This window comes from Chionomys nivalis, chromosome 2 (assembly GCF_950005125.1).
Source record: "Chionomys nivalis chromosome 2, mChiNiv1.1, whole genome shotgun sequence".
Classification (NCBI taxonomy): Eukaryota; Metazoa; Chordata; class Mammalia; order Rodentia; family Cricetidae; genus Chionomys; species Chionomys nivalis.
In genome coordinates this window covers 105,606,340-105,624,493 of record NC_080087.1, presented here as the reverse complement: position 1 = coordinate 105,624,493, position 18,154 = coordinate 105,606,340, and the positions used below count along the sequence as shown (strand labels likewise).

The window sequence follows — 18,154 nt, the reverse complement described above, 5'->3', positions numbered from 1 at the left end:
ACAGGCTCAAATTAGTCTTTGAGATTTTTATTGTAACATCTTAAAGACCTGGCTGAGGTGGTTGACTAAGAATAACCCTTGTTGTCCCATACTTAATCCCTAGGGAGTAAAACGCTTTGGTAGGATTAGGAGGTATGGTCTTCTTTGAGGAAGTGTGTCATTCTGAGTGTGATTTGAAGTTTCACAAGCCCATGTCAGGTCCAGACTCACCCTCTTCCCGCTGCCTGTGAATCAAGATGTAGAACTCTCAGCTACTTCTCCAGCACCGTGCCTATCTGGGAGCCTGCCCTGCTCCCTGCCGTGATGATAGTGGTCTAAGCCTCTGAAACTGTAAGCAAGCTCCCAATTGAATGCTTTCTTTTATAAAGGTTGCCTTAGCCATAGTATCTCTTCACAGCCATAGAACAGTGATACCTGTCCTTATGTTCCATGTACTATAGAAATTTAAAAGAATATCTTGTGTCTTGCTTGAGGCTTTTGTTGTTGTTTGTTTCTTTGGTTTTTTGTTTGTTTGTTTGGTTTTTTTTTTTGGATTTTTCGAGACAGGGTTTCTCTGTGGCTTTTGGTTCCTGTCCTGGAACTAGCTCTTCTAGACCAGGCTGGCCTCGAACTCACAGAGATCCGCCTGCCTCTGCCTCCTGAGTGCTGGGATTAAAGGCGTGCGCCACCACCGCCCGGCTTGTTTCTTTGTTTTTAACATAATTCTTTATTGATTCTTTGGTAATTTCATATCATGCACCCCAATCCTGCTCAGTCCCTCCATAGAGGTGTGTGTGTAAATTCAGACTTTTAGAACGGTTACTCAAAAAAGCTGGAGATGTTGCTTAGTTGATAGTGTTTACACAAAGCCCTGGCTTTAATCCACATTTCTCCGTAAGTCTGATATGGTAGCATATACCTATAGTTTCAATACTTAAGAGTTTGGAGACAGGTAGGTCAGCAATTCAAGGTCATCGTTGGCTACATAGTGAATCTGAGGCCAGTCTGGGACACATGGAGACCCTGTCCAAGAAAAAAGGTTACTTGGGTGTTCTACCTGTTTAATGTTCATTGACTCTGATAGTAGAATCTTTGACTATAACTGCTGCTTTGTTTATTTCTTAGGTTTTTTTTTAACTTTGTGCCAGGAATACTAATAGTTCAATGTTTTTCAATGTTCAACCTTTTCTAGAATGTACATCTTTGAACTATGCAGGCCACTTCAGTGGTAGAAACAGATTCTGATAAAAACTACCATAAAATGGAGGAAACCTCCAAAAACGTAAGGGGAGGTGCTACTATAAAAGGTAAGGAGAGGTGCTAACTATTAACAAAGGTTTCCCTTCAGCGTTGCTGTTTTAAAGCCTCGCCCAGCAAGCTACAGTTCAGCACACTTTTAACTTTGCCAGTTTCCTCCTGGGTTTATGGTAGCTGTGGACAAACTATGTATTATGACAAATTATGTAGTAGAAAAGGTGACCTTGTAAGTCCATGTAAGACCCATCTGTTTAAATTTTGATATAATACAGAATAAAAAGTTTAAAATAAACAATATATTAACTTACTAATAGGCAGATATATGAAAATAAGTCCTGTGTGAGTCTATGTTTATTGCAGCTTGCTGAGCATTTAATCTGCATCTTTTATCAGTAACCTCGGATCCCTCACCTGGGCTACTTTTCCCTTCCCTCTTCTGTGCCTGCTCTTCATGACGGTCTTTCTCTTTAGTGCTAAATATTCCCATTCAGACGTAGTGTCCAGTGAATCTTAGAGCGGTGCTGGAGCAGGTAACGGCCAGTAGGTGGGTCATGAAATAAAGTGAGCTGATTGTATTTTTTTAGTGAAATGAAATAGAAAATCCCAGAATGCATTGGCCCAAGAGTAATTACTGCTTTATAAGCCTTTTGTTTCATGTCTGTGCACATTATGCGTGTTATTCAGGACCCTCTCTAGTCTTACTTCAGCATTCTTATCTACCTGCTTTCCAAGCTTCTTGACAGGCACTTTCCAAGGCTCAGGCATGACTCCCTTTTTCCGAGACTTGCAGTGACTTTCCCATCCCTCAGGATAAGAGCCAGCCATCCTTAGCACCTTACTTCTCTCAGACATCTCTTCTACTCCTTGCAGACTGGCCTTGTTCCTGCAAGGGCCACGTTCATTCACACAGCCAGCTGCACTTGTTGGATTTATCTAAGACAAAGTTTTCCATTTTGTTTGTAAACACTTGTCAAATGTAAAGTTTTCCCCAAATCTGTCCTTCCTTTCTCCTCAAATTCCCCTGTTCTATTAGCACAATGGTCAAAACTTTTAACTGTGGTAGGTTTTTTTGTGTGTGTTTATCTATAACCCTTAGGAAATCCATAAGCTGTGAGGGCAACACCAGTGTCCTCTTGTCTTCATGTACACACTGCCTATAACAGACCCCAGTAGGTACCCCAAAATTTATTACATACGATTTTTTTTAAAGATTTATTTATTTATTATGTACACAGTGTTCAGCCTTCATATATGCCTGCAGGCCAGAAGAGGGCACCAGATCTCATTACAGATGGTTGTGAGCCACCATATGGTTGCTGGGAATTGAACTCAGGACCTCAGGAAGAGCAGTCAGTGCTCTGAACCTCTGAACCATCTCTCCAGCCCCACATACATTTATTAGACTTATTCACAAGTTAAATGACTGCCCTATATAGGAAAGACTTCTCACCATTGAAAGAATTCAGAAAGCATCTTGGCACTTACATCACCTTGAATAGCTTTAACAAACATCATTGATTAACAACTGCAGATTATTTTCTTATAGTTCTGGGGCTGGAAGTGTGAGATTGAGCTGCCAGGATGGTCAGATTCTCCTGAGGTATCTCGTCCTTGCTGGCAAATGGTTCCTATTTTATCTTCAGATGATGGGTGACTTGTGTTTTAAGGACTAATTCTGTGGTGAGGGTCCTGCACTCATGCTCTCCAGAGACCATCTTTAATAACCAGCACAATGGGGCTATGACTTCAGAGTTTCAATTTATTTTAGTTACTATAAGGGGTGTTTGTATTTGTCATTTATGATGTAAAAGTAGCCCAGCATTTGGAGGAGCTAGGACCATATATGTCTAGTCTTTGCCAATGTTTTGTTTCTGTAATGTTGTTATTAACATATTCTTTTACTTTTTTGAACAGATAAACCTAAGAAAGAAAATGTGTTACTTTCCAATGGTTGCAACAAAGTCAAATCAGCTTTTCCTGATGGTGAATGGGATTCCTTGGCAGCAGAACACAGAGCTAGTGACAACGAAATCAGCAGTATTGACAAGATAGATTTATCAGGACCATCTTTTTCAGCAAATCAAGATACTAATGTAGAGAATAATTTCTCTCAGTCAAGTGAATTTGAAGACAGTATTGACTATGCTTTTTTGAATGAAACATACTCTATACATTGTTCAGAATCAAAACTCAAGAATGAAAATCTTCCACATTTATATTCAGAATTACGTCCTGAAGTACACAAAAAAGTGGAGACATTTTTTGACATTTTAGGAGCTCAAGATGAATCTAGTGTTAGATTGGAAAGGAGCCATGAGACTCCGGCTGGAGACTGTGGAGACCTGCAGAGGAGTGGCGTGGACGATGACTCCCAGCAGGAGTACCACAGCGCAGAGCAGGAGTGCATAAGTACACAGCTACCTTTTGAGCCAGCTAAAACAGTGGGCAAATCGAATCTAGATGTTAGCGAGTTGAAAACATCAGGCTCTGGCATTAAATGTGCTGACAATTTAGAAGCTAATCATGTTAAATTGGAGAGTGTTCCTAGCCCCTCTTTGGAGTCACTTAATGTTTCTGCACAAGAATGTTTGCCTCTTGCCTCTAAATCTCAGAGTTCTGATACGTCAAAAGAATATCATCAACCAAAATTTGAAAAGTGTAAGGAACAAGAGATTGGTTTACTAAACCGTAAAGTGTTTGATGATATTTTTCAGAGAAGCAGCTCTCCCTTAAACCTTCAGAAAGTACCCCAAACTAAAATGTATGCTAAAGAAATGAAATCCCAGACAGCTGAAAGTAAAGATTTTTGTGGAAATAGAAATTTCCAGAACAAAACGTTACAATGCTCTGAGAGCCCTATCTCCTTTCCTCCAGATCAAGCCCTTGGGACACAACTGAAGGCTGATAATCTTCACCAGACTACTGGGGCTTCCATTTTTGATGACTCAGTCATTTCTCTCTGTGGCTCTTTGCAATACAAAAGCCTCCCTGGTCCAGGCTTTTTTTCTTTTGAGCTACCAAAGGTAGCAGTCACAGATACTCATGCAGAAGTAGAGGACAGCTGCCTACGCCCTGTAAAAAGTGGTGCCACAGATAAAACATGCTCTCATGATGTGAAGGAAGAGTGTCTTCAGTCAGTGCCAGATGCAGCCAGCTGTTTGCTTCCAGTTCAGCCGACACTGGATGCCAGCAGAGGGGCAAATGCAAGATCTTCTGTACTGTCTACATCAAGCAGCACGGAGAGGCCAGTGCTGAGAAGACAGCAGCCTGATGAGTGGCAGCGTGAGAAACAAAATGTAGCCTGTAATACCGACTGGTCGTGCAGACAGGATTGCAGGGATGCACAGACGACTGTACCAGAAGGGCCAGGAAGGTCACTCTCAATGGACTCTCTCAAGCCTAGTGGGAATTCCTTGAATGAGGTAAAACCAGTAATACTAAAACCTTAATCTACGATTTTGAGAAGGTATGCAAATGGGTTGCATTCATTTGGAATCTTAGTGCCAACACCAGCTCAAGGGCAAGGGTGGCAGTGTGCCACAGTTCTGTCTTCTGATGGCAGATGTTGTCGCAAAATTGTTTCAAACTTTGGTTTTACATTTTGCCATTTAGAACTCCACATGAACATTCATTTTTGACATATTTATAATTTTATTTTATATTGTTTTCAGAATTCCTTGGAATTAAGAAAAACATTTGATGCCACAGACAGAAAGAAACACCTTGAGAGGTAGGCCAGCTGTATAAGCTTACACAAGTATATGGGGAAACTCAAAATTGTGTTTATTTTCTGCGTAGCATATTTAACCATTAAGAATTAAAGGGGCTTTAAGAAATTTGACAACTGGGCCACTCTTGCTAAATATAGCAACTATACTGTAGCAACACAGGATGTTGGAAATTCTCACAAAGAACCTGCGGTCCCCAGCACTTCTTCAGACAGAAAGGCATCTTCTTCCCTCACTCGGGCCTGCCACATCCATACTAATTCAGTTCCTTTTCCTTTTTTTTGAATCACACATAAATTGACCCAACTAGCATCTTAGAGGAAGTGCCACATATTTGAAGAGATACATAGATACACTCCGTGGTATTGTTAAACCTAAGCTTATTCATCATTGGTTTTACTTTGCTTTTATTAATAACCCAAAAGACAATTTGGAACCATGAAGTGGGAGTGGAAGAAACTCATTACCATACTCTGAAATCATGTACCATTTTTTTCCATTTTTCTAATGCGTTTAGTCTGGTATCCCAAAGCTAGAGAACTAAATTTAAAAATGAAACCTTCAAAACAGTCATGTCCCTATAGCTTCCCATTTTTAGGAGGAATTGAATTAAACCATGGGGAATCATAAAAAATATAAAATCTGGCTGGGTGTGGTGGTCATACCTTTAATCCCAGCACTGGGAGGCATAGGCCAGCAAGTCTCTTGCATTTGAGGCCAGCCTGGTTTACAGAGTGAGGTCCAGGATGGCCAGGGCTACACACAGAAACTCTGTCTTGAAAGGTTTTTTAAAAAGATTAAAATCTGTTTCTAGAAAGAGTCGCTACTGTAGAATGTGTTCAGAATCCTACCTAGCACTCTTATTTTAAAGGGCATCTCAACTTCGTGAAGAGATGAATTCGCCATCAACGTGCTGTGAGAAAACCGTCGAGAGGGCCGTGAAGGCAGAGATGCACCTCCTGGATGTCTGCTATCAGATGTGCTGTCGCCACTGCAGCCACATGTACAGACTTGTGATGGAAAGTAGAGCAGCCCTCAATAGGTGCTCGTCTGTTTTAAATCTAGATGTTCTTAAGATTTATCACTCTGACTTTATTCTAGAAATCTGTTCTCCATTCTTGAAAGACAAAACATAGGCTTTAATTTTATCAGTTACCTTAAGAGTAATAAATTTAGGGCTGGAGAGCTTGCTCAGCCACTAAAGACTAGGCTCGACAATATAAGTGATAAACTTCAAAAGAACTTCTTTTCCTGGGTGTGGTTATGATCTTAGCACTTGGGAGGCAGAGGCAGGACCATGACTCAGCTGGAGGCCAGCCTAGTCTACCTAGTGAGTTCCAGTCCAGCCATGGCTACATTTTGAGATTTGTATCAAAAATCAAAAGTAAACAAAACACAGTTGAATATCCTGGCGAGTTTGTGTGGTTGTCGTAATTAATCCAGTAAAATAAATGGGTTTGCTGTTTGTTTATAAAGTCCAAGTAAGGGTAAAGTCAGTTGGGGTTTCTGCATGGTATTCTGTCACATTCTTTCTGGCTTACCTTTCAAAGGTTGCTAATACTGACCCTAGAAAATGTATCTACTGTGGTTCATTTAACAGGGAAAATCATAGATCTAGTAGAGCTAGAACTAAGTATGTGGTACTGTGTTAGTGTTAGGTGAATGACGTGCACCTGAATAATGTAATTCTGTGAACTTTGAATAGGAATTTACCAAGTAATTCTGCCAAGAAGGAATTAGGATCAACACTGCTATCTGTACTGGGAGACTTGAAAGTTAGGTACATGAACTTGAAAGAAAAGGTCCACAAGGGCATACCGTTGGAGGAGCTGCCCCCACTGTCAGTAGAGTCCAAACTGTTATCTGCCTTCTCCGATTTTGCTTCCAGGGTATGTATGTGTTCTAGAATAAAATGTTACCTTTGTTCTGACAGAAAACGTACTAAATCTGGTTTTCTCCCCTTGTTTCTAGCTAATAGAAGAAGAGGCATGTGGGTAATTACAATTTTATCTAACATAGAACTTAACCTGCTTTAAAAACTACTTAAGCCTTATATCTAAATTCTGTTTCCTTTTGAGAACATTTAAGGAATGTGTATCTATTCAGCCTTTCAGGAGCAAATTCTGAGCTGGATAATCAAAGTGTACCTGATGTTGATACCTCTCCAAGCCTAGAAACAACATTGTCCCAGGTAAGAATTGGAGCGCAAGTGCACATGATTGTGTGTGCAGATGTGTATGCACTTGTGTTCAGCCTCAGGTATTATTCTTCAGGAGCCACGCGCATGTGCTTTTGTGGAGGTAGGGTAAGAGGACACATGTCATAGTCGGCATGTTTCCGTAGTAATTAATGTTCCAGATTAATTACAACCACACCTCGCCATGGCATTTAATTGTGTTTCGTTTACTTTTGATTTTTGACACAAATCTCAAAATGTAGCCCTGGCGGACTGGAACTCACTAGGTAGACTGGGCTGGGCTCAGCACTGTATTATGCCAGGCTAGCTGACTGCAAATTTCCCAGGCCCTTGTCTGGTCGCCATCTCTGTCTTCCAGTATGAGATCTGGGGTGACAGATGTATTCTGCTCTGCCTGGCTTTTATGTGGTTTTAGTATCTCCTCAGTGCTGGGACTGCAGCTGGGCCATCATGCCTAGCTTTTTACATGAGTAAAAGCGTGATCAAATTTGGGTACCCATGTTTGCACAGCGAGCACTGTGCCAGCTAAGCTCCACTCCACCGCTCACTCCCTCCTTCCCACTCCACTGACTAACTTCCTGGACCCCCATGTGAGAAACTGACTGAGCAGAAGTGGGTGATGTTAGGCCCAGTCTTGTTCAGGCAGTTGTCATCAATATGATGAAGTATGATGAAGAAGGGAACATGTAAGTCATCAGAAATCTAGAGGCTGTAAGTGAAAGGAATAGGCAAGCCATGATGCATTATCAGTGTCATCATGAGCCAGAGGGCCACACTGCTCTTTAGTTCTCATTTTGTGAGGTATAGGAATGCTTTTTTTTTTTTTTGAGACAGGGTTTCTCCATAGCTTAGGAATGCTTTTATTTTGGACAAGGAAAGTGTTAATTCTTCCCTTATGAGATATGTTTTGATCTTTCCTCAACTTGTCCTATTCCCCTGAGGATAACAACCAAGAAAGATGGTTAACTGTCAGATAGGAACACATTGCAGGCCAGGCATGGTGGCACATGTCCACAATCTCAGCACTCAGGAGTCAGTGGTGAGAGGATCACAAGTTTGATGCCAGTGCAGTCATGCCCTGTAGTGAGATATTGTCTGAAAAATGAAGAAATGGGTAAATAAGAACCCTGAAGATTGCAGAGTGGCTAAGAACCCAACTCCTTAGCAAGTACAAAGGCAGTTCTGCTTCCTGACTGACGTGCAGGATGAGAAGTAAAGTACTTGCTTTCTGCTAAGAAATTGTGCAAACAAATGACACTGGGAGACCATTCCACTGGGAAACGCGTCTTTAAAAGGAAGAAATAATAGATTCAGAGCTAAACTTTGTATGCTCAGATTGTCACATACTTTTAATCTGTCCATTTACCAGTCCATGCTGTTTTCCCGGTGGCGGTGTCGCTCGAGAACAGCCTGTTGATTCGGGGGAAACACTTAGGCTACAAGGAGTGTTGCAGGGGACACAGCTATTGTGGAACACTGTCTAGCATGTGTAAAGTCCCATCCTTAGTGAATGGAACGAATGAATGAAATGTCTGCCCTGGCAATGCTGAAGCAGGCATGGGCAGCCAGTATATGGCAGTTCTATTGAACTTGTCCATATTGGGTTTCATGGTCTAAGTGGATGAGAACGACTGACCAGGTCTCATCCTCAAGAGGGCACCAGATCTCATTCCAGAGGGTTGTGAGCCACCATGTGGTTGCTGGGAATTGAACTCAGGACCTTTGAAAGAACAGGCAGTGGTCTTAACCACTGAGCCATCTCTCCAGCTCCCATCCTTAATACTGCAAAAAAAAAAAAAAATTCTTTTAAGCAATAGGAAAGTTTAAGTGCAATATAATATAGTTTTGTGGTCTTAGTTTTGACTATAAAACAATATAAGGTTACTTTTTTATTTTGTATTTAGTGTGTGTGTGTGTGTATGGGCATGTGTATGACAGTGTACATGTGGAGGTCAGGACAGCTTCTAGGGGTCAGTTCTCTCATCACATCATGTGGGTCCTAGAGATCAAACTCGGGTTGCCAGTCTTAGTGGCAAGCATCTTCGCCCCATGAGCATCTCACTGGTCCTGAAGTTACATAATGTCTGTAAGGTTAAATTAGTTGGTTGTAAAAGACTACATGCTGGTAGGTGTTGTCTTCATAGGCTAGCATAGTTACCCTTTGATGTTCCTTTGTGGCTTCTTTAGATTACTCTGTATTTTTGTTTGGTTGGGTTTTTGCTTGCATTTTCTGCTATTAAAGATCAAACACAAACTGTCACATATGCTGGGTAAACACTACCCTTCAATCTACCCTAGCCTACAAGTGGCTTTCTTTTCAAGAAAATTTAAATGTAGAGAACAACTCAGGTCTACATATAGAGTTTTTATTTCCCATAAATGAAAGCTTATACATTGAAATGTTACTGTCTTAAAAATCATAAATACTTGTATCATCACTGTACACAGCAACAGAACCTCAAATCTTACTGATGTGAACCAACAACCTATATGGCATATTTTTACTGCAAAGTCAGATGATAATGTTTTTCTGCTATAGCCTTCATTATTTGGAGGGCAAAATAATGCACGTAATGAGTGCCTGTCACCAGGTAGAATGCAGTAACCATTAGTCCTTATCTGTTTTTATTAATCCTCAGATGTCCTTTGTATCTGACAATAATCATCCTAAACAAGATGAATCACCCGTGAATGATAGTTTTAAAAATGGTGATATAAGCATAGACTTTACTCAGCTGAAGCTCGATGATAAAGGTAAGGATGAAAATGTGTTGTTTGTGTAGCTTCCAAAAAACAAGTAATGTTGGGCATGGTGGCACACACCTTTAATCCAGCACTCGGGAGGCAGAAGCAGGCACTCTGTGAGCTCAAGGCCAACCTGGTGCATATAGTACATTCCAGGATAGACAGACATAGTGAGACTCTGCCTCCAAAAACAAAAAAACAAGTAATGTTTAAAATGTCCCCAGTCTTTACTAGTTTTCCTTTCAAAGTTTATAATTCCAGATGATTATTAATTTTAATGAGCTGAAGAGCTGCAGCGTGTTTACTGAGTTCATTAAGTGAAAAATAACTTCAATAGTAACTGATGAGAGTGAGGGAAGAAATCTTTTGATTGGCTGGGCGTCAGTGTTGAGTGAAGGAAACTGGGGAGCTGAAGTCTCGGGCTGAAGAGCTTTGTGTTTGGTACCTGCTGACAGACTGGATTAGAGACTGCCTGGCTCTCTATTCCCTGATGCTCATCTCTAGGTCACCAGTAAAAGACACCCTTGCCTTGACAGAGCTGTTTACAGCTGTGTTCCTGAGGCAGATATGTAAGCTCATGGTTCCCTGTGCTCAATGCCTTAGAATACAAAAGCGTTCATGAAGTCAGTGAAGACTGGTTTGATGCAACGGAGAAGCTGACTGGAGTTGACTTCTCAGGAACTCAGGAAAATGGAATCGAACACGATGGGTGGAACCCAAAGAGTCCATTAGGTTGGTTCTTCAGAACTGCAGGAAGATCATAACCTAACTTATCTAAAAATGGTGGTTACTTCTGTATGGTTTTGGGGAAATAAGCTATAAAAGTATTTTGTTCTTCTTTGTGCCTGTTGCTTATTTTTAAAAAGTGAGAAAATTGGCCAGTTGGAGGTGACTTTTAAAGAGCGAATACTTATTAAATTCTCGTTTTTTGAGACCCAGTGCTCAGCCCACAGGTCTTAGCAGTTTTCCTGCACTGGTGACAGGAGGTGCTTCTGAGTCTTAGGCACTGCTGTTTGCTGCTCTAGCTCTTGACTCCAGTGTTAGCATCTAAACTGTGAAGAAAGGGCTTCTTTATTTTCTCTCCAGATAAATGAGCAGATTACTACGCTAATGAGAAAGGCAAGGTCTTAGTAGCCATGAAACACTGCCTGAACCCAATGCTACCTCTTAATAGATGAGTAACCGGAACTGCCAAGCCGAAACTCCTCTTCTGTAAGACAAAAATAATAGTTGTAGCCAGCATCGTTTTGTCTTCACAGCCATTTCAAGAGGCTAAGCTACTCTTAACTAGTTATGAAAAATGGGATTCATAGGCTTTTTTTCATTATTACACAAATAGTATAAAATCTCTGGTGCTTGCTTTTTCTATTTGGGATTTTGTTTTGTTTCGTTTTAAAGATTACAGTATGTATTCCAGGCTAGCTTTGAACTTGTGATCCTCATGCCTCCGCTTTCTCAATGCTGGGAATACAGGTGTGTACCAGCATACTTGGTTTAATGCTGATATCTTCTGACTTTATTATTTTTAATTTATTTATTTTGTGGATATGTGTGGGGGTATGTATGTACCATGGCATGCATATAGAGGTCAGAGGACAACTTGAAAGAGTTCATTGTCTCCTCCTACCATGTGATTCCTAAAGACAGGACTCAGATTGTCAGGCTTGGCGGTAAGTACATTTACCTGCCGTCAAGACTGGTGATGATCCATATGGTGGAGTGAGAACCGGCTCCTCTAGATTGTCCTTTGACTCCACATACGTGCACTATGGCATGCACATGCCCATGCACATACAAGACACAGAGTCATTAAATAAGCTTTGTAGTTAACTGGAAAGAAAATGAAACATTTAACATTGTTGGCATTTTTCTTTAAAATATTGCTGTCATGGTGGACATTTCTGTGATATATTTTTTCCTATATCAGAAATGAAGAATGGTGAGTTGCTTCGAAGAAGTAAAGGCTTTTTGATCCATGTTGGTGGTCTTTGCCCTTCTGTATCTGAGGTGTGTCCAGAATTTCTTTAGGGGCCTCACTTTCAAATTGACAGATTTTTGCAGTGTGTTTTCAGTCTTTCACAAATGTTATTTTTTCTTCTTTTAGGATGACTTAAGGTCTCATTTCCAGAAATACCAAGTTTCTGAAATTTCAATTTATGATTCTACTAATTACAGGTATGTTACCCTAATTCAACAAGTGTGCATTCCTGTACACTTGCTGTGTAACAGATGAGTACGCAGGCGCCACTCCACGAGGGAGGCCCAGACTGAGCACACAGCCGCGGCAGCCAGCTGGGATTCTTAGCACTTAGTGGCTTATGCTGGGCAGTCCTGTGTTCAGAATCCCGGCTGCTGAGATTACGGCGTCCACTGTCGCACAGCCTCCTATGGTGGATAGGAGAATTAATGATCTTTTACATTTGTGTGGCTCTATGCCATGTCATAGCAGAAGCAGAGATACGAAAGTGTGCTCAAGAAAAGGACTGTTTGAACCTCCCAGCTCCTTCAGTAACTTGAAGGAATTTGAATGGGTTACTTGACCTCTCTGTAAGATGGGGATAAGGATGATAAATAGTATCGTTGTCATGCTAGGAGTTGGCTGTGTAAGCCACTAGGAGTAAAGACAGAAAGCTGGCTTGGAAGGGAATGTTCGACTCAGTTATTTCTGACCTTACTTCTGCATTGTTTTGTGTTTTTAGGTAGGTGGCTGCATTGCCCATCTGTGGTTTCAGGGAGGGCGTGTGTGCGTGCATGTATGTGTGTATGTGTGTGAGTGTGTACGTGTCGCTACTTCGACATTTATGGATTATTCACAGCATTCAGTTACAGTGACAATTACTTCATGGAGATACTTCACTGTTCCTATCATGAAAATGATAGCTATTGATTTCAGAGGTCAAGGCATAATTAAGAGGGATTTTGCTTGTGGTTAGAGACTTATATTTGTAAAAGTGGGTGCTAATTTTTTTAATTGTAGTCAATTAAATTGTGTCCTTTACATGACACGTTGATAGGATGTTAATGTATTTTTCTCATGCAAAACTAGGGCTGTATCTCTTAGGAATATTATACTTCATGTCCTTTTTTTTGTTATCCTCCTGAATTCTTAAAAATCTTACTGAGGTTTTTTTCTTCCTTAAAATATATTTTTTATGTATAAATTTGGAAAATGCAGTTAAATTTAAAAATATAAGGATATTTTAAATTGTATACATAGTCCCATCATTTGAAAAAACTTTGCTTAAGATTTGGTGTACATATGTCCATTAACACTGTATAGAGCTGTCGGATTAACAGGAATGGCTCTGGCCCAGCTTTCTCAATTACATAATTTAAATTCTGACTAGATTGTCTAGCTTTTTATCGACATATTTTCTCAGTACTGTCTATAACTGAATTTTCATATATTCTGCTAAATCTTTTCAAGTTTTACCTTTAACATTTAAGCCTTTGAGCCACCTGGAGTTTATATTTGTACATAAAAATTTACTTGAGCCAGGCGGTGGTAGCACACATCTTTAATCCCAGCACTCGGAAAGCAGAGGTAGGCAGATTTCTGTGAGTTCGAGGCTAGCATGGTCTACAGAGCGAGTTCCAGGACAACAGTCTCCAAACCTACACAGAGATAATCACTTGTCCCTAGGCCTCAGATCTGTACAAGTGTGTTTGTGTGTGTGTGTGTGTGTGTGTGTGTGTATAGGCTGCAATTTTAAACATTAAATTTTAATATAATAATTATTAATTATTACAGATTATTCTGTTTCCCCTTTCATTTTTTCTGTATTCAGTTATCCTAGATAAACACATAACTTATTTGGTAGTGAACACCTTTAATCCTAACCCTTGAGAGGGAGGGGCAGGCAGATCTCTGAGTTCAAGGCCAACCTGGTCTACCCAGCAAGCTCCAGGATAGCCAAGACTAAATAAGGAGAGACTCTGTCTCAAAAAACAAAACCCAGAAACAGCAAATGCCATCTACTTACCCAGCAAGTGTAAGAGCCTTTTTAAGATGAGGTAGCTATTCTTGTGAAAGCTGGCTTAGTTTTTACAAGAGTGAGCTGGAGTTGGTCATAACGAAGGCCCTTGGTCTCTGCTCTGCTGTTTTAGATATGCATCTCTTGCTTTTGCAAAAACCAGTAATGCAAAGAAGGCTGTGAAGGAGATGAATGGTATAGAAATCAACGGGAAGTCAGTGAACGTGCGGCTTGTGAAAATCCCTGGAGAGCACACACCACCACTCTTGTCCAAAAACGGGACTAGCACTAGTGTGAGTCATTTGGAGAAAAACAACAACAAAGAAGGCACCTTCGCCTCTTCTGCTTGTAGACTGCCCAGAGCTAGACCAAGACAGCTGGAGTCTGAACAAGACAATGAGTTTCCTCCCTTGGACCAGGTTAGTTTTCCTAAGTGATGGGTAGTGTGTTGTGCATGCTGCGCTGCTAGGAGTGCTGCTGTTGGCACAGCGGACGAGTAAGATGGTTCTGATCTTGGCTCCACCCTAACCTGCGTTTGCACAGCTGCGGCTGCTCTTGTTGGGAGATCTGGACGGCCCCACCTAACTTCAGAGAAGCAGGTTCTCTTCCTGGGTTTACCGTACCTTCCACGGCCTTTGTCTCTTTACCCCACACAGCACCACTCTAGCAGTCTCTCTCTCAGTGTTGTTAATTTTTATAGTAACCTTACCTCATACTTCTCACAACTAAAAAACAGTTATTTCCTTTTCATAGCCTTCATCTTCACCTTACACTTCCTGGAATGTGACAGTTTCACTCATTAAAATGTCTGGTATCCAGTGGACATTCTATAATTTTTTATGTTCAGTAAAATACACTCTTGTTGGTATTCATGACTAGACACATGCACTTGAGCAAATCCCCATCACTAAAATGAGAGGACAGCACCAGCATCCCAAAGCTCTTGTGCTGACATTTGCCACACGTGTCCTCCAGCCCTTTCCTGACTCTGGTTGTCTGCGGATGCCTTTGGACACGTTGGTGACTGACCACCTTTCCATTGTGACCATTCTCTTCTGTAAAGCCCAGCAGGGTCCTGTGCTTGATGGGCAAGCTTTTCACTTAGGTAGCTTCTAGCCGTTGTCTTTGTTTACTTGATCCCTTTGTCCTTTAGTCTGAGTCATTCTCTAAGATCTCACTTTAAGTGTTGTACCCATTGTCACCACTGACCTCGCTGTTGGTGTTTCCTCCCTCTGCTGCCCTCTTGAGCACCTAGCCTCTTTGACATTGGCAGTCCCTTTTAAAATGCTTCCTTTCCCTGGGGTTGGGGGTAGGGGCGCAGGCCTTTAATCCCAGCACTTGGGAGACAGAAGCAGGTGGGTCTCTGAGTTTGAGGCCAGCCTGGTCTATAGAGTTGAGTTCCAGGACAGCCAGGGCTTCAGACCCTGTCTCGAAAAACAAAACAACAAAAAAATACCCCATTCATTTCCCTGACACTTCATACTTAAGGTGGGTTTTAGGCTCCACAGTTTTAGTCTACAGTAGGAGAGGAGGAAACAGGATATTCTGGGAGCTGAGCTAGATGTTTGGGGACTATGGTCCTCCCTCTGTGCACACAAGCACTTTGCTGTTGCAGCTGCCAGCTCCTCCTGTGTCTCTCTTCATGTGGGTTCTCCGTGCGCATGGTTGCATTACCCCACATCATGTAACTAGCTATAGCGTTTTCAGCTGGGCTCTGATTTTTCAGCTGATTTGTTTACTCCATGTTCCGGTTCCATAGGCAAGAACTGTACTTGACCCCAGCCTGTGAGCTTCATGTTCATTAGTCTGAAGACAACACTCTGATCCAGTGTTAGGGCTGTGGGCATTGGGGTTGGCAAAGGGCAAGTGTAGAGCATGCTGCGGACTCTGGGTGCAAGTGTGTAGATAGAGAAGCTCCTGTTGCCATCTTTGACATACTTTTTTGTTCTCTCGCTTCTTGTACCTCTTTTGCTCATATTTTCAACATTTATTTAGGGTGTCAAGAAAAATTGTAACCAGATTGAATCTGCTCAGTTATTACCCGAGACACCTGTTCAGTTCATACCTTCAAATACATTGAACCTTCGCAGCTTCACCAAGATCATGAAGAGACTGGGTGAGCTGCATCCAGATATCAGCAGGTACTAATTAATGTTAGAACTTAACTTTATACTTGTATGTGAAACTGTGGTGTCAAAACCTCTGTTACATGGCTATTGGAGAAGTAGAATTGCTGTCTGTTTCCTCTTCTATAGAGACCACATTATAGAGGCTCTTCAGGAAGTGAGGATAAATCATAAAGGTTTTCTGAATGGTTTGTCCATCAATACCATTATCAAAATGACTTCATCTTTTCTGAGAAACTCGGCTTCACGTTAGGAATAAATGAAGCAATACAGAGGTAAGGTAGTCATCTGCTTTTATACTTAAAGATTTTAGTTTCTTATGTCAAACTATTGATCTTAAATTAAAACAACAATACAGTAGTAAAATATTACATTTTAAATCAAGGACACTGTGTTAGTTAACTGTTGATTTAAAGCATTGTATTGGCTACGTTGCTCCTATCTGGCAGAAACACTCTATAGGAGGGAAAGTCTGCTTCAGCTTCGTGTTTCTGAGGATATAGTCCATTATGGTGGGGATGGCATGCCAGAAAGGCTCCCTGGTGGCCATTGTAGACAAGTTCCTTACAGCATGGCCAGACCATACAGCAGAGAAATAAACACTAAGGCTCACTCTCCAGTTACCCATGTTAGCCAGCCAGACCCTTCTAGACAGCTCTGCTTCCAGGCAAATGAGGTCTTGGTTAAACTCTGCAAGGATATTTTTAAATAATTTCAAGTTGTACAAAAGGAACCGTGGACTAGAAAATTCGTGGTGCGGGATGTGCACACATCAGTAGCTCAAGTCCCTACAATGAGTGACACTGACCACACCTGGCTCCACCACGCTCCATTCAGCCGCAATAACTTTACTTCGAATGGAAGCCTGTTTCTGCAACTAGTTCAGTAATTCAGTTAGTGATAGGATTCGCCAATGAATGCATATGTTGGGTGATGGTGGCTCACACCTTGAATTCCAGTACTCAGGAGGCAGAGGGTGTTGTAATATGAGTGGTGGGGCTGCATCCCCGGCACCCAGCCTCCCGCATGACTTTACCTGAAATAATTACATGGAAACTGTATTCTTTTAAACACTGCCTGGCCCATTAGTTTTAGCCTCTTATTGGCTAGCTCTTACATATTGATCTAACCCATTTCTAATATTCTGTGTAGCACCACGAGCTGGCTTACCAGGAAAGATCTCAACCTGCCTCTGTCTGGAGTGGGAGAATCATGGCGACTCACTGACTTGGCTTCTTTCTCCCAGCATTCTGTTCAGTCTACTCTGCCTACCTAATTTTCTGTCCTATCAGGGGCAAGCAGTTTTCTTTATTAATTAACCAATGAAAGCAACAGATAAATACAAGACCCACCTCCATCAAGAGGCAGGTGGATCTCTCTGAGTTCTAAGCTAGCTTGGTCTACAGAGTGAGTTCCAGGACAGCCAGAGCTACATAATGAGACCTTGTCTTGAAAAACCAAACAAGTGCACATAATGTACAAGTTGAGTTATAAAATGAATAGGATAGTAACAGCCAGTACCGTTATAAAATGAATAGGATAGGCCGGGCGATGGTGGCGCACGCCTTTAATCCCAGCACTCGGGAGGCAGAGGCAGGCGGATCTCTGTGAGTTCGAGGCCAGCCTGGTCTACAAGAGCTAGTTCCGGGACAGGCACCAAAGCTACAGAGAAACCCTGTCTTGAAAAACCAAAAAAAAAAAAAAAAATGAATAGGATAGTAACAGCCAATACCGTTAGGTAAGGTTTTCTGAAACGTGGTATTTGGCATAATCAGTACATTTTATTGTTGATTTTTCTCTTGTATTCTTGATCCTATAGAAAATCCTTGGACGGTATGAGGACTCTTCCTCAGCGAACATTCTACAGCACTTAGGGAAAGTTGTGGTAATACAATCAACAGCCTCTATAATTGGACCTAACACTTTATTCTAGTTGATAGTCCTCCTTTAAAATCTGGCAACAACAGATTTACCTATAGTATTAAAATCTGCATGTTTTATTAAGTTTATAATCTTTATTTCAGAATTACCACTCAAGACTTCAAGCTGCATATTTTGGATCAGAAAAAAAACATCGTGTCCATTTATAAATCGTCATTAATAAGTGCATTTAAAAAGTACTGTCCAGAAAAAAGTTTGCTATACTGC

General features: G+C 41.3%; 1 protein-coding gene across 1 annotated transcript; it reads left to right on the top strand.

The window, feature by feature from the left end:
- The first annotated feature begins 1,189 nt into the window (after positions 1–1,189).
- On the top strand, positions 1,190–17,903 carry Rbm44 (RNA binding motif protein 44). Its single transcript, XM_057762988.1, has 16 exons — positions 1,190–1,261; positions 3,072–3,081; positions 3,151–4,658; positions 4,908–4,966; positions 5,836–6,006; positions 6,670–6,853; positions 6,936–6,958; positions 7,071–7,155; positions 9,801–9,915; positions 10,510–10,638; positions 11,834–11,913; positions 12,011–12,081; positions 14,014–14,299; positions 15,876–16,021; positions 16,136–16,281; positions 17,826–17,903. The coding sequence occupies exons 1-15, from the start codon at positions 1,190–1,192 to the stop codon at positions 16,257–16,259; spliced, it is 3,063 nt and encodes a 1,020-aa protein (XP_057618971.1). The 3' UTR covers positions 16,260–16,281; positions 17,826–17,903.
- Positions 17,904–18,154: the final 251 nt, after the last annotated feature.

Bases quoted from the DNA above. Each gene is read 5' to 3' on its own strand.
- Rbm44 (XM_057762988.1), top strand. From the start codon at position 1,190: ATGCAGGCCACTTCAGTGGTAGAAACAGATTCTGATAAAAACTACCAT. The intron at 6,959-7,070 runs GTAATTACAATT...GTATCTATTCAG, and splicing joins ATAGAAGAAGAGGCATGTGG to CCTTTCAGGAGCAAATTCTG. The intron at 12,082-14,013 runs GTATGTTACCCT...CTGCTGTTTTAG, and splicing joins TATGATTCTACTAATTACAG to ATATGCATCTCTTGCTTTTG.